The sequence below is a fragment of the Notamacropus eugenii genome, chromosome 4, assembly GCF_028372415.1.
Source record: "Notamacropus eugenii isolate mMacEug1 chromosome 4, mMacEug1.pri_v2, whole genome shotgun sequence".
Classification (NCBI taxonomy): Eukaryota; Metazoa; Chordata; class Mammalia; order Diprotodontia; family Macropodidae; genus Notamacropus; species Notamacropus eugenii.
In genome coordinates, this window is record NC_092875.1 from 4,312,631 (window position 1) to 4,325,044 (window position 12,414).

The 12,414-nt window shown below is 45.5% G+C and overlaps 1 protein-coding gene across 2 annotated transcripts; it reads right to left on the reverse strand.

Moving 5' to 3' along the window:
- Window positions 1-228: 228 nt before the first annotated feature.
- Window positions 229-9,376, reverse strand: LOC140498851 (uncharacterized). Of its 2 annotated transcripts, XM_072599641.1 has the most exons (5): window positions 9,004-9,376; window positions 7,740-7,813; window positions 6,840-6,966; window positions 6,529-6,624; window positions 229-4,075 (listed from the first exon to the last, which is right to left on the reverse strand). In XM_072599641.1, the coding sequence occupies exons 2-5, from the start codon at window positions 7,773-7,775 to the stop codon at window positions 2,523-2,525; spliced, it is 1,812 nt and encodes a 603-aa protein (XP_072455742.1). In that variant the 5' UTR covers window positions 7,776-7,813; window positions 9,004-9,376; the 3' UTR covers window positions 229-2,522. The 2 variants fall into 2 exon arrangements, with proteins under 2 accessions (XP_072455742.1, XP_072455741.1); XM_072599640.1 differs by lacking the exon at window positions 9,004-9,376 and having other exon boundaries at window positions 7,740-7,869.
- Window positions 9,377-12,414: the final 3,038 nt, after the last annotated feature.

Genomic DNA, 12,414 nt, shown 5'->3' on the forward strand with positions numbered 1-12,414 from the left:
ATTAATTATAAATTATAATTACATTGAACTGACTTGGCTGAAATTTTTTTCCTAAAACTAAAATATAAGGTGGTCTTGATAACAGTGAAATGAAATATTTGCACCTGTCTCCCAGGGTTGTATGACGAATCACACGATTTAGAAGTGCTTAACACACTGCCCGACTGGTAGAGAGGAGAAGAGCTGTAATATTCAGTCGTCAAAGGAATTCAACTGGACAAAATGCTCTGCCAATTTAAAAGATTTTTATTGGCATTGGAAGTTACCAAATTTTCTGATACTTTTCAAAAAATTCAAATTACAACTGAAAAATAAAAAAACTAAACATTTTAAAGTTCCACAGAAGGCATGGCTCTGAAATTCCCTGAATTAAGCTTCACACACCAAGAAAAAATCTGGCATGAGGTAAGCTCTATATAAACAACAGATGTGACTAGTATGAAAAATGCCAGGGCTATGAGATAAATGATTTCCTATGATCATTTTATTGGTAATAAGTTTGAGATATGTAGAATTGCTTATATTCTTATATATTTCAATTTTTTTTCTCATTTTGTGAAATTAAAAACCGTTGCATCAGAAATGTCATTAGAAAGCTAACTTCCCCTTTTTTCCTGGATGTTGTTATGAATGGAACTCCTGAAAAGAATGTGACAAAAATGTTTGATAACTTTTAAATATTTAATGGGCCATATTTCATTTTAAATTAGAAAAAAGTAAAAATGGCCAACTGCTGAGAGGAATAAATAGCAAAATCCACTTGAAAGATCGTTGCTGTGGGGTTCCTTTAAGACTTCCTACTCGGTTTGGGTCATAAGATCTTACCAGTCCATCTAACAGTGTGTTGCAAAACTCTGTAGTGTTGAAGTCTGGGGAACTAGGACATGTTCTGGGTGCACCCACAAGTGCTTGGGCTGATTAATGAGAGTATATACACAAACTTAGGTAAAAGTAACTTTACTTAAGGTTGCATTGATAACAGAAATTTTCCAGATAAAATATATACCAGACATTTTCAACTCCTTGTGAGCAATCAACAAGCAATTCATCAAGATACCCTGCAACAAAATATGCAGGTTTTATTCTCCAAACAGGTATCTCATACAAGTTTCTTGTTAAACAGAGGCATCTTCAATTTACAGTACTCCAGTACAAACCCGACAGTCATCTAGGCATTGTTCAGTGGCTAGATAACTCAGGTCAAAGCTGGCTGCTGTTCAGATGCTATATAAGGGTGTTAAAACTTAGAAAGAAAACTGCTGGGACTTGGGGGGCAGATTACTTGGTTACCTTGACCTCTTCCAGTTTACTATGTTTTGTCCCAGAATATGTCCTAAGATCATTCTAAGATATTTTTCAGATCAGCTCATAAGATTAGGTCTCAAGGTTTTAATGATTTAAAATTTACTCCTGTTATTGTGCTAGTATTCAGAGAGCACTGCCATTAATAGTCAAGATCTGAGATCTAATCTGACCAAAGGGGTAAAGGAATCATTTAATGTCTCTCAGCCTCAGACAAAAATAACAGGATATACCTCCAAGGGTTGTAAACCTTAGTCAAGTGCTTTGCAAGCCATCCTAGAAGGCACCTGTGAGGTGACATTTTTGAGGAGATTATAAGATGACCAAATCTAAAATTGCAATGATTTACTACCAAGAGGTCTCTTTTGTAGTAGAAACAGCCCAAGACTAGAGAAAGGAGAGGCCAGGGCTGGAACCTACATCCAACACTTCCCAGCTGTGTGATCAAGGACAAGTCACATCACTTCAGCATGTATTTTCAGAGGACTGTTGTGGGGATCAAGTGAGACAAGGTATGTAAAGGCACTTTGTCAACCTTAAAAGCTATGTGTCAGGTGAATAGTTGGATAGCTATCTTGATGGAAAGCCTGATGAAAAGATAAAAGGATGTTGGGCTACTTAAGGACTATGCTTTGAATAACTCTGGACAGTAAAAGAGACACTTAAATCCAGCCTCCATAGCTGTGTGACCCTGGGCAAGTCAATTAACCCATGTCTGCTTCAGCTTCCTCATCTGTAAAATGGGGATCATAATAGGATCTACCTCTCAGTGTAAAACATTTTGTCAATCTTAATTCAAATCTAAAGGATAATTATTATTATTCCCACCTAGAAGTGCATAGTCACGGCAGTGAGTTGGAAGGCCAAAAGTTACTAGGGCAAAGGAATAAATCAGATAAGACAGTCGTTATACTGGGACATTAATGATTGGTAAAAGGACTGAATACCTCCCAAAAGTTAAAAAAAAAAACAAAAAACACCTCTGCTGTGAATCAGGACTTAGGTATTAGTCCTGGGTCTAACACCACTTTTCTATGTGCCCTTGGTTGTAACTTGGTTTCTGAGCCTCAGTTTTTTCATCTGCATAATGAAAGGTTGGACGAGATGATCTCTAAGGTCCTTTACTATTCCAATATTTTATCTCTAAAATATCAGTGAGCATAAAAAAAAAAAAAAAAAAAAAAAGAGCCCTGGCTTATTTGTGGTGGAAGCTGAGAACATTAGGTAGAGAACACAGATTTTTCTCCAGTATGTATTCGTTGGTGTTTACTAAGCTGTGCGTTCCACCCAAAGCTCATGCCACATTCATTACACTGATAAGGTTTCTCACCAGTATGAATCCTGTGATGAGATGTAAGGGAAGAGGTATATCTAAAAGTCTTTCCACATTCATTGCATTCATAAGGTTTCTCTTGACTATGAATTCGTTGATGCTTACTAAGCTGTGCCTTCTGACAAAAGGCCTTACCACATTGATTGCATTCGTAAGGTTTAGCTCCAGTATGAGTTCTCTGGTGTCGAGTAAGCTGTGTTCTCCGGCTAAAAGTCTTCCCACATTCACAACATTCATAAGGTTTCTCTCCTGTATGAATTCTCTGATGTTCAGTCAGTTGGATGCTCTGGGGGAAGGCCTTACTACATTCATTACATATATATGGTTTTTCACCAGAATGAATTCTGTGATGGTAAGTAAGGGATGAGCTGTGTTTAAAAGCTTTCCCACATTCATTACATTCATAAGGTTTCTCTCCAGTATGAATCCTATGATGGGAATTAAGGGATGAGCTATGTCTAAAAGTTTTCCCACAGTAATTACATTCATAAGGTTTCTCTCCAGTATGAATTCTCTGATGTCCAAGAAGTTGTATGCTCTGAGGGAAGGCCTTCCCACATTCATGACACTCATAAGGTTTCTGTCCATTATGTGTTCTCTGATGTAAAGTAAGATGTGTGCCTCGGATGAAGGCCTTCCCACATTCATGACACTCATAAGGTTTCTCTCCAGTATGTGTTCTCTGATGCTCAATAAGATGTGATCTCCGGCTAAAGGCCTTCCAACATTCAGTACATCCATAAGGTTTCTCTCCTGAATGACTTCTCTCATGTCGAGCAAGATGAGCACTCTGGCCAAAGGCCTTCCCACATTCATTACATTTATATATTTCTTTTCTAGTATGAGTTTTCTGAAGCTCAAAAAGTTTTATGTTCTGGGGAAAGGCCTTTCCCCATTTATTAGATTTACCAAGTTTCTTTCCAGGATGAATTCTCTGATATGAAATAATGGATGAACTGTGGCATATGGTATTCCCACATTCATTATATTCCCGAAGTTTCTCTTCACTACAAATTCGATGATATTCAATAAGATCTGAATTACAACTGAAGGACTTTTCATATTCACTGTACTTAGAAAATATCCTCTTTGAGCAGTTTCTGCTACATTTGCTTAGGTCTGCATCAAGTCTGAAGCTCTTTCCATGTTTGTCACATTTATGGTGACTCTTTGCCATTTGTTCTCCCAGCTGTAGAGAAGGGACTGTCCCTAGGCTAAAGTTTCTGCCACGTTCATTACATTCATGGCCTCTTACTGTATTCAAAGAATTCCTTTGGGTGAGTTTTACTTGCTGAGAATGTTTCTCCTCAAGACTTTGCTGCCTCTCTAGCTTGGCTTCTCCCAACGTGGTGACATAGGCACTATCCCTTGGGAGTATTTCTTGAGATGACACACCCATGGAAATGCCCAACTTTGGAGTTTCAGGTCTAGTCTCCAAGTCTGGAAAGGAAAAAAGAAATATCTATTCTGCCCAATGCAATACTCTTAGTCTTATTTCTCATGTATTGTACCCTCTCTTCCCTACCCCACCCCTCAAAAATAATGGTGAAACTTTAAAGGGTAGAACAAATAATTTATAATTTGTAAAACAAAAATAAGTTTTTTTATAATGACCACAACCCAGTGAGATATATGTCATTCTTAAAATTTCTAAATAAATAAACAAAGATCTGGGGTGATTAATGACTTCCTCAAGGTCTCATAACTAATAATAGAGTAGCAGAAGTAAGACCCAATGGAATAAACTCTCTGTATATGGAAATATTTCATCAAAGGCTGCATGATCATCCAATAGGAACAGTAGAAAGAGGATTGCTGCATTGGGTCAGAGGTTGGACTGAATTGCTCTTCATTTTACACAAATTCTATGATTCTGTCTCCTTATTTATCCTAGATGAACTGCTATGGTGTAAGAAGCAATCACTGGAAGGCCATGGTTCTGATTACCCCCGAGTCTTTTCCACACTGGCCCTGGTCCTGTCTCCACCAGGGTCTCTGAGCTGTTCTCTCTCTAGTCCTCTGGAAGGGCCCTGTTGCAAGTGTCTGTCATTTATGACAGACATAATTAGAGAGCTAACATATTATTAAAAGGTACAGATTAAGAATTACATTATTCTTTCATGTTGTAATGAAAGAAAGAGCACTGCAATGAAAAATAAAACCAGACTTTAGTACAAACAGTAGCCATTTGAATAAAAAAAGAAAACCTTCCCAGGCATTGACATATGGCTTTTCAGATTGGTGTAAAAATAGAAAGGAGGAAGATTCAACAGAAAGAGCAAGGAAAACCAGTCTAAGGAGGAGGCAAGTAACAAGGTACCAAAGGAATATACTAAGGGAAAGGAATGGCAGGAAGGGAAAATAGCAGACAGTGAACCAAGAATGGGAGCCCTAGTCTGGGACAACCACCTAGAACCTCATTATCTCACACGTGGAATCTTGCCATAGGATCTTCCCTCATTTGCTAATATGTTTCCCCCCCAATTCATCCATCAAATGACTGTGAAATCTTCCTTGATTACCTTCTGACTATGCAGCTTAATGCAGGATCTCCCTGACTGTCCCTTTCTGTTAATTTTTCAAGGGCTTACTCTTTTGACCACTCATTGGAACAGAAGATAGGGATGTTCATTATTATTGGCAGTTTTTAAGCCTTTTCATTTTTATTGGGCAGGTAAAATCCTGGAGGGCTGTGAATGAATTTCCTACTCTTATGACTCCCATATGGTCCTTAAAAAATTTTATATAGTTACACCTATAGCTAGAGCTATATGTATATGGTTGTTGTCCTTCATCTTCGAAGAGGACTAAAATGACATCACCAAGATAAAGTGACATTTCAGTGTGTCCGACTGTGGTTGATCAGACCAATACGAACTCGGAATGCTCTACCACAGGTGTATATATATACACACACACACACACACACACACACATCTATATCAATACAAATGTATTAGAATAATAACTGTTTGACAGTATTAAAAGAAGATATTGGAATAAGATGAAGTTAAGCTAAGCTCCACAACTAAGCTATATGCAAAAGAAAAACTGAAAAGAAGCCCAAGTACCAGCATCATTCATCAGAAAACATAAAAGTCTCTCTAAGAGGAAGCGGTTCAATATTCTCATGCCCAATGCCCACTTGGATCAGGCTAAGCTCATACCCATTTTCAGAGCCCTACCACCTTCCAGTCAGCATCTCTCTGCAGTCTCATCCCACATCTCACCTTGTATTTCTCTGGCATGTGTTGTATGTCTGCATGTGTGTGTGTAGCTCCTGTATTTTATACTACACACCCAGGCCTGTCTGCTGTGTCCCTAAAAACAGGATCAAACTTCAAAGAGAAGAATCCGTCAGAATACTCCCTTAGGTGTATATGGTCCTTTGTCGCTGGTAAGAGAAATTCCCCATGGTCACACAAGAATGGGAGAGGCAGACAAGCCAATTACTAGGTTGGCTGAACTGAGACTCAGAAGGACTTAACAAGTTTCCCAATGTACTGTAATATCTAGAAGTTATATCTAGAAGTAATATCTAGAAATATCTACATTTCTAAACTCCCATCCCAGGGAATGTTTGCTCCCCACAATGTAAAGCAAACAGGACATGTCTGTTATTATTTTTCTGAAGACAAAACAGACATTGAAAAACGAGAGAGACGGAACAGAAATGAATAGTCAAGGGAGATGTCGCAGAGGGAGGAGAAGGTGACTATCAATGAGACAGAAAGTAAAGAGGGATGACTCAGAGTCTGGGGAGGTGAAAAAAGGTTCATGCTAGACAACTCCAGCCCTGGGGAGTTTGGAAGAAAGCCCCCAATAAAGACTATCTGAAGTGCCTCTTTCCCCTTGATGGCTGGCTGGGCTTTCACCGGCCAAGCCTCACTCACCTGCACACCTGCACCTTGGGCCTTCTCCCTCTGGCATCCAAGGTGCGTCCCCTTTCTCCAAATGGAAGATCACATCTGGTTTGAACATGGCAAGCCCTGCTCATTGAAAACAGGAAAGTGGTAGTCAGAGCCAACTGAGAACGTGGTACTAATCCCTTTAGTTTCTGGGAACAGTGGGCATGATTCTCAGAACGAATTTAGACTTAGAAATAAAATTATTCATTAGACCCATCCCAGTAAGAGCACAGAAATCCAGTATCTTCAGATATCTGCCCTGAGACTGTTGGAAAAACTGTAGGGAGCCCTCTTACCCAGGCACACCAAGTTTCTATAGTTCTCAAGAGTCACATCCTTGTACAGCTCCTTCTGAAAAGCGTCCAGGTGCCCCCATTCCTCCCAAGTGAAGTCCACGGTCACATCCTTGAATGTCACTAAGTCCTGAAAGCAGACACAAAGCTGCGGTAGAGACCATCCCTCCTACTCCATGGTCTCACACCTCGTGGATCTGTTTTGTACCAGATTTGGAATCACTGTCCCAAGAGCTCCATCACCCAGTTTTCCTCCCAGTGTGGTTGTGCAGGGAATCTAGGAGGTCAGAACTATTTCCATAATAAACCAAGATGTTATTTGCATGTTTTCCAACTCCACATTCCAGTGTGCCTGGATTTTCTTCATGTACTGCACCCAGAACAACATGGGACGACAAGAAGAACGCAAAAGCAGGTGCAGAACCCAACTATTCTCCACTAAGATAGACCATAAACTGAGTTATTTAAAAAAAAAAAAGTAAGACAACGCCACTTCTCAGCAGATTTGTTCTCAAAAGTATATTGTTTACGTTCACGTGTCATGGGTTTCTTGTTATTTTAAATAAACTCATATTTTAAAATGTCAGTTTTAACTTCTACTAAAGTAAATACGGGCTGGCCAGGGGGAGCCACAGTGCTCCTGGAGACAAGGAGGACCTAGGTTCAGACCCAGCCTCAGACACTTCCCAGCTGTTTGCCTCAGTTTCCTCAGCTGTAAAATGGGCCGGAGGAGGAAATGGCGAACCACCCCGTCACTCTGCCAGGAAGAGACCACGGGAGTTAGGGGCGTCAGAGGCGCCCGAAAGGACCCAACAACCGTAACAAGCACCGCGACCTCCCTGACCACCGTCTCTTCCCCGTCCGGGCCTCAGTTTCCCCCGCTGGACGCTGGCTGCCCCTCACCTGGGGGGCCTGCGATGCCGGCTGCGCGGGACCCATCTCCGGCTCCTCCAGGTCCGGCTCCGGGGCGGGGGGATCTGGGGAGACAAAGGGCGAGAAGGGCAGGGCTGGCAGCGCCCCCAGCCCAGGTGGGCATCGTTCCGAAGCCTCTGCTCCGCGGCGGGCAGGCCGACCAGCCTGGGGGGGGGAGAACGGGGCAGGCGGACCAGCCTGGGGGGGGGAGAACGGGGCAGGCAGAGCAGCCTGGGGGGGATGGGGGAGAACGGGGCAGGCGGACCAGCCTGGGGGGGGGAGAACGGGGCAGGCAGAGCAGCCTGGGGGGGATGGGGGAGAACGGGGCAGGCGGACCAGCCTGGGGGGGGGTGGGGGGGAACGGGGCAGGCAGACCAGCCTGGGGGGGAGAACTGGGCAGGCAGAGCAGCCTGGGGGGGGGGAACGGGGCAGGCAGACCAGCCTGGGGGGGGGGAATGGGGCAGGCAGACCAGCCTGGGGGGGCTGGGGGGAGAACGGGGCAGGCAGAGCAGCCTGGGGGGGAGAACGGGGCAGGCAGAGCAGCCTGGGGGGGAGAACGGGGCAGGCAGACCAGCCTGGGGGGGGGGAACGGGGCAGGCAGACCAGCCTGTGGGGGGGAATGGGGCAGGCAGAGCAGCCTGGGGGGGCTGGGGGGAGAACGGGGCAGGCAGAGCAGCCTGGGGGGGAGAACGGGGCAGGCAGAGCAGCCTGGGGGGGGGGAACGGGGCAGGCAGACCAGCCTGTGGGGGGGAATGGGGCAGGCAGAGCAGCCTGGGGGGGCTGGGGGGAGAACGGGGCAGGCAGAGCAGCCTGGGGGGGAGAACTGGGCAGGCAGAGCAGCCTGGGGGGGGGGAACGGGGCAGGCAGACCAGCCTGGGGGGGGGGAATGGGGCAGGCAGACCAGCCTGGGGGGGCTGGGGGGAGAACGGGGCAGGCAGAGCAGCCTGGGGGGGAGAACGGGGCAGGCAGAGCAGCCTGGGCGGGGGGGGGGGGACGGGGCAGGCAGAGCAGCCAGGCGAGAGCGCCCCTGGGGGGGCTTCCTGGAGGAGGTAGCGGCCTACAGACTCCCTTCCCCTCCCCCACGCCCCAGCAGCAGGTTCCGCCCTCCTGGCCTGGGCCCACACCACTAATTGGCTCCAAGGCCGCGCCCCCGCCAGGCCTGACCAATTGGAGCCTGTGCTCGCGCAAGGGGCGGGTCGCACATGCGCCGGGCGCTCCGCCCTCTCTGCCCACCCGTCCTCCGGGTGCCACTCACCCCAGGACGGACGCAGGGCTCGGAGCCCCGGCAGCGGCTAAAGGAGCGGAGCTGAGAAGGGCACGGACCGAAAGGGCCTGGGAAAAGAAGAGCAGCGCCACAGGAGGGGATAGAGCGGAAGCGGAAGTGACGTCACAGAGAGCCGAGGCTCCGCCTGTCTGCCTCCACCTCGCGTCTTGCCGTTTCCATGAGAACGGCTGGAGAGAACTTTACAACACTGCGCATGCCCAGCAGCTCATTAGGGGCTGGCCCTGCCCATACTGTGTGTGTTCCCTCAGAAGGGGCGGAGCCGGAAGGCCGCCCACGTGTCCAGCACGTGCAGTACGGGTGCCCCCTGGTGGTGGCCCTGAGAACAGAGGGCAGTGTATTACACACACACCCATGGGCACAGCACGCACATACATGGCCGTTTGCCTGGGCAGATCTTTAGGGCAATGGCACCCATCTCAGATGGAATGGAGGGCACCGGACGGCCTGGAATCACCCCGGAGGGTGCACGTTGCCCCAGACAGCCACGTATTAATGTCACTGAGCTCCAGCGTGTCTGTTTGTTTTGTTCACTGTTTCCTGGTCACCTCGTGCCCTGCCTGGCACCTTGTCTGTGTGGGGGGGGAGGGAGCGGCCAACAAACTGAGTGCGCAAGAATGAAAAGCCTCAGGATCCAGGGCTGCGTCCGGTGAGGAGCAGGGCGACTGACTTGTCCAAGGCTCAGCGTCCCCTTGAAGAGGACAGGACCCAGAGCATCCTCAACGTTGTCACAGCAGCCCTGGAGGCCGGTGCCATTGTTGTCCCCTTAGAAACGGGGAAACTGAGGCTAGGGAAAGCCAAGCCACTCGCCCGGGTGGCACACCTAGCGCCTGCGTCCAAGTGGAACTCAGGTCCTTCTGCCTCCCGGTCTAGGGCTCTAGCCACAGCATTAGCTACGCGTCATCTAGCAGAACACACGGAAATGTTCCTTTTTAAAAATGGAAGAGGTTTCTGAATATGAGATATGGTATCTGTATCAGTGGCCATGGGGTGGAAGAGAATTAAAAAGAAAAATGCCAGAAGTAAAACCCCATGGCCCCTAAGGCCGGGAATGCATCAAATACAGAGGGGTAGAGTCCTAATGCAGGGAAGCAAATGACCCTCCGAGTCCTAAGCAGAGGAGAGGAGAAGAAAGTGCTAGGCGGAGGGGCAGGGGAGTGTTGTAGAGGAAAATAAAGGATGAGGAGAGGAGAGTAGTTAGTGGGAAGAAAGGAAGGAGACAGGAAAGGTTAGCCAGCGGAAAGTAAGATAGTTTCCAACCCTCAGGGAGACTACGTGATCTGACATAGACGTACTCTAAAGCAATCCAACCCTTCCATTGCCCTCACTCAAAGCCTTGTTTAGGGTGCTGCCAAACTTGTTTTCACCTTAAATCTATTCTTCTCCACTCCCTCCATCTTCTCATGGTCACTAACACCCGAGTCCTTCCTCAGAACACCTCCTCCGCTTTTCAGGGTTTCCAGAGAACAAGTGGTACTAGGGCAGACTGGACAGGTGCCTCCCATCTCCACCATGAAACAGCTTTCATCTGTAATCTATGGTCCCATCAGCCTCACCCTCCTGTCTACGTCCTTCTACATAATTTGCTTAGCAGAAACACACAACTGATCATCAGTTCCTTCCATTCCTTCTTTGCTGTCAGACTCAGCATTCATGGCACAGTGCTCTAATGTAGATTTCTGCTGTAAGGTTGCCCAGTGCTGTGTGTGTTCGTCCTTTGTTGCCGAAGAAGACCATGCCATCAAAGAAATGATGACATGATTTGCACTTGACTTTGTTTTGAGTGAGGGAGGGCTGTGCAGGTCACCAGCCTCACTTCTCCTCCAAAGCCATCTGAACCCAGTGACCAGATATTCATCAGGATGACTGGAGAGAACCCAGGATGAGGAAACTGGGGTTAAGTGACTTGCCCAAGGTCATACAGTTAGTGTCAAGTGTCTGAGATGAGATTTGAACTCAGGTCCTCCTGATCTGCACTGGTGCTCTATCCACTGCACCACTTAGCTGCCCTGCCCAGTGCTATAAGCATGGAAAGGATAAAGATGGTTGAATTGTAGGAGCTATTGACTACAGTCTCTGGTTTCTTACACTCATTTTGCTCTGTATAGGTAAACTTAGAGAATCCAAGCACACATAAGCAGGGGGACTTCATATGAGACTCCATAGACAAGACTATCAAACTCCACCAGTTTCCTTAATGAAGGGAAGAGAATAGTCTTGAAATAAGATTCAATGTCCAGTTTCAGCAAGGATAATAGTCCTTTCACACCTAGTTTCAAAGGTTACTATTTAGTCCTGATAGTTTTCCTCTCTATATAGCTTAATATCAGAATTATTTCCTTCAACATTTGCTGAATTGAATCAACAGGAAGAATTTATGAACTACCAGTTGTGCTCCCAACACTATCTTGACAATCAAGGATACAAAAAATGAATTTTTTTCATTTTTCAAGAGCCATTCCTCAGACAAGTGGTCACAAGATATGAAGAGTTTTGAGATAATTGCAAATTATAAATTACATTAATTGCCATTTGGAAACTTGCTCCAAATCAATAATAATAAGAGAAATACAAATTTTAAAAATTCTGTGTTTTCACCTCTCACCCTGAAAATTGACAAAAACAAAAATCAGGATAGTGCTGGAGGAGTTGTGGGAAGAAAGGAATACTCATACACTGTTGGTAGAACTGTGAATCAATCCATCCATTTTAACTATCCATTTGGAATTATGTAAATTTATGACATTTCTTCATACTTTTCGACCGAACAAATCCCTCCACTAGACATATAACCCAAGAAGTTCAAAGATGAAATCAGAGGTTCAGCAGGACTCTCTGAGATAACCACAACTACAACAACAGCAACAACAACAAAACTGGAAACAAAAGTCAACTAACATATAAATTTAATTCTTCCTACATAGAGAGGAGAAAAATAACAAGAAGGAACCTGAGCTCTGAGAGACTGAGAAAGCCAAAAAGAAATGGTGCTAGAAAACAGTTAAGGGAACATAGTTGTCTCCCTTTGACAGAAGTATGGGGGAGATATATCAAAAGGGAATGTCAGATAGAGTCATTATCAGGTAGTCTTGTTTAATGAGGTTTTTTTTTTGTTACAAAGAAAGGTTTGACAGGGGAGAGGGCGGGACAGTGGTATAGACCTAGAAATAACTGTGATGTAAAAATAAAGGGTATCAATAAAACAGTTAAAAAAAAATAAAGACACCTCTTCCCTGGCTCCCCTTTCCAGCACTGTTTGCACTTTCACTCATTCCCTGGACTCACTCATCAACATGGGAGTGTTGGGATACTCCTTGCCCCCCACTGCCACTGTGAGACTCTTCTACCTCAATCAACCAATAACCTTCTTCCTTTGAAATTCAT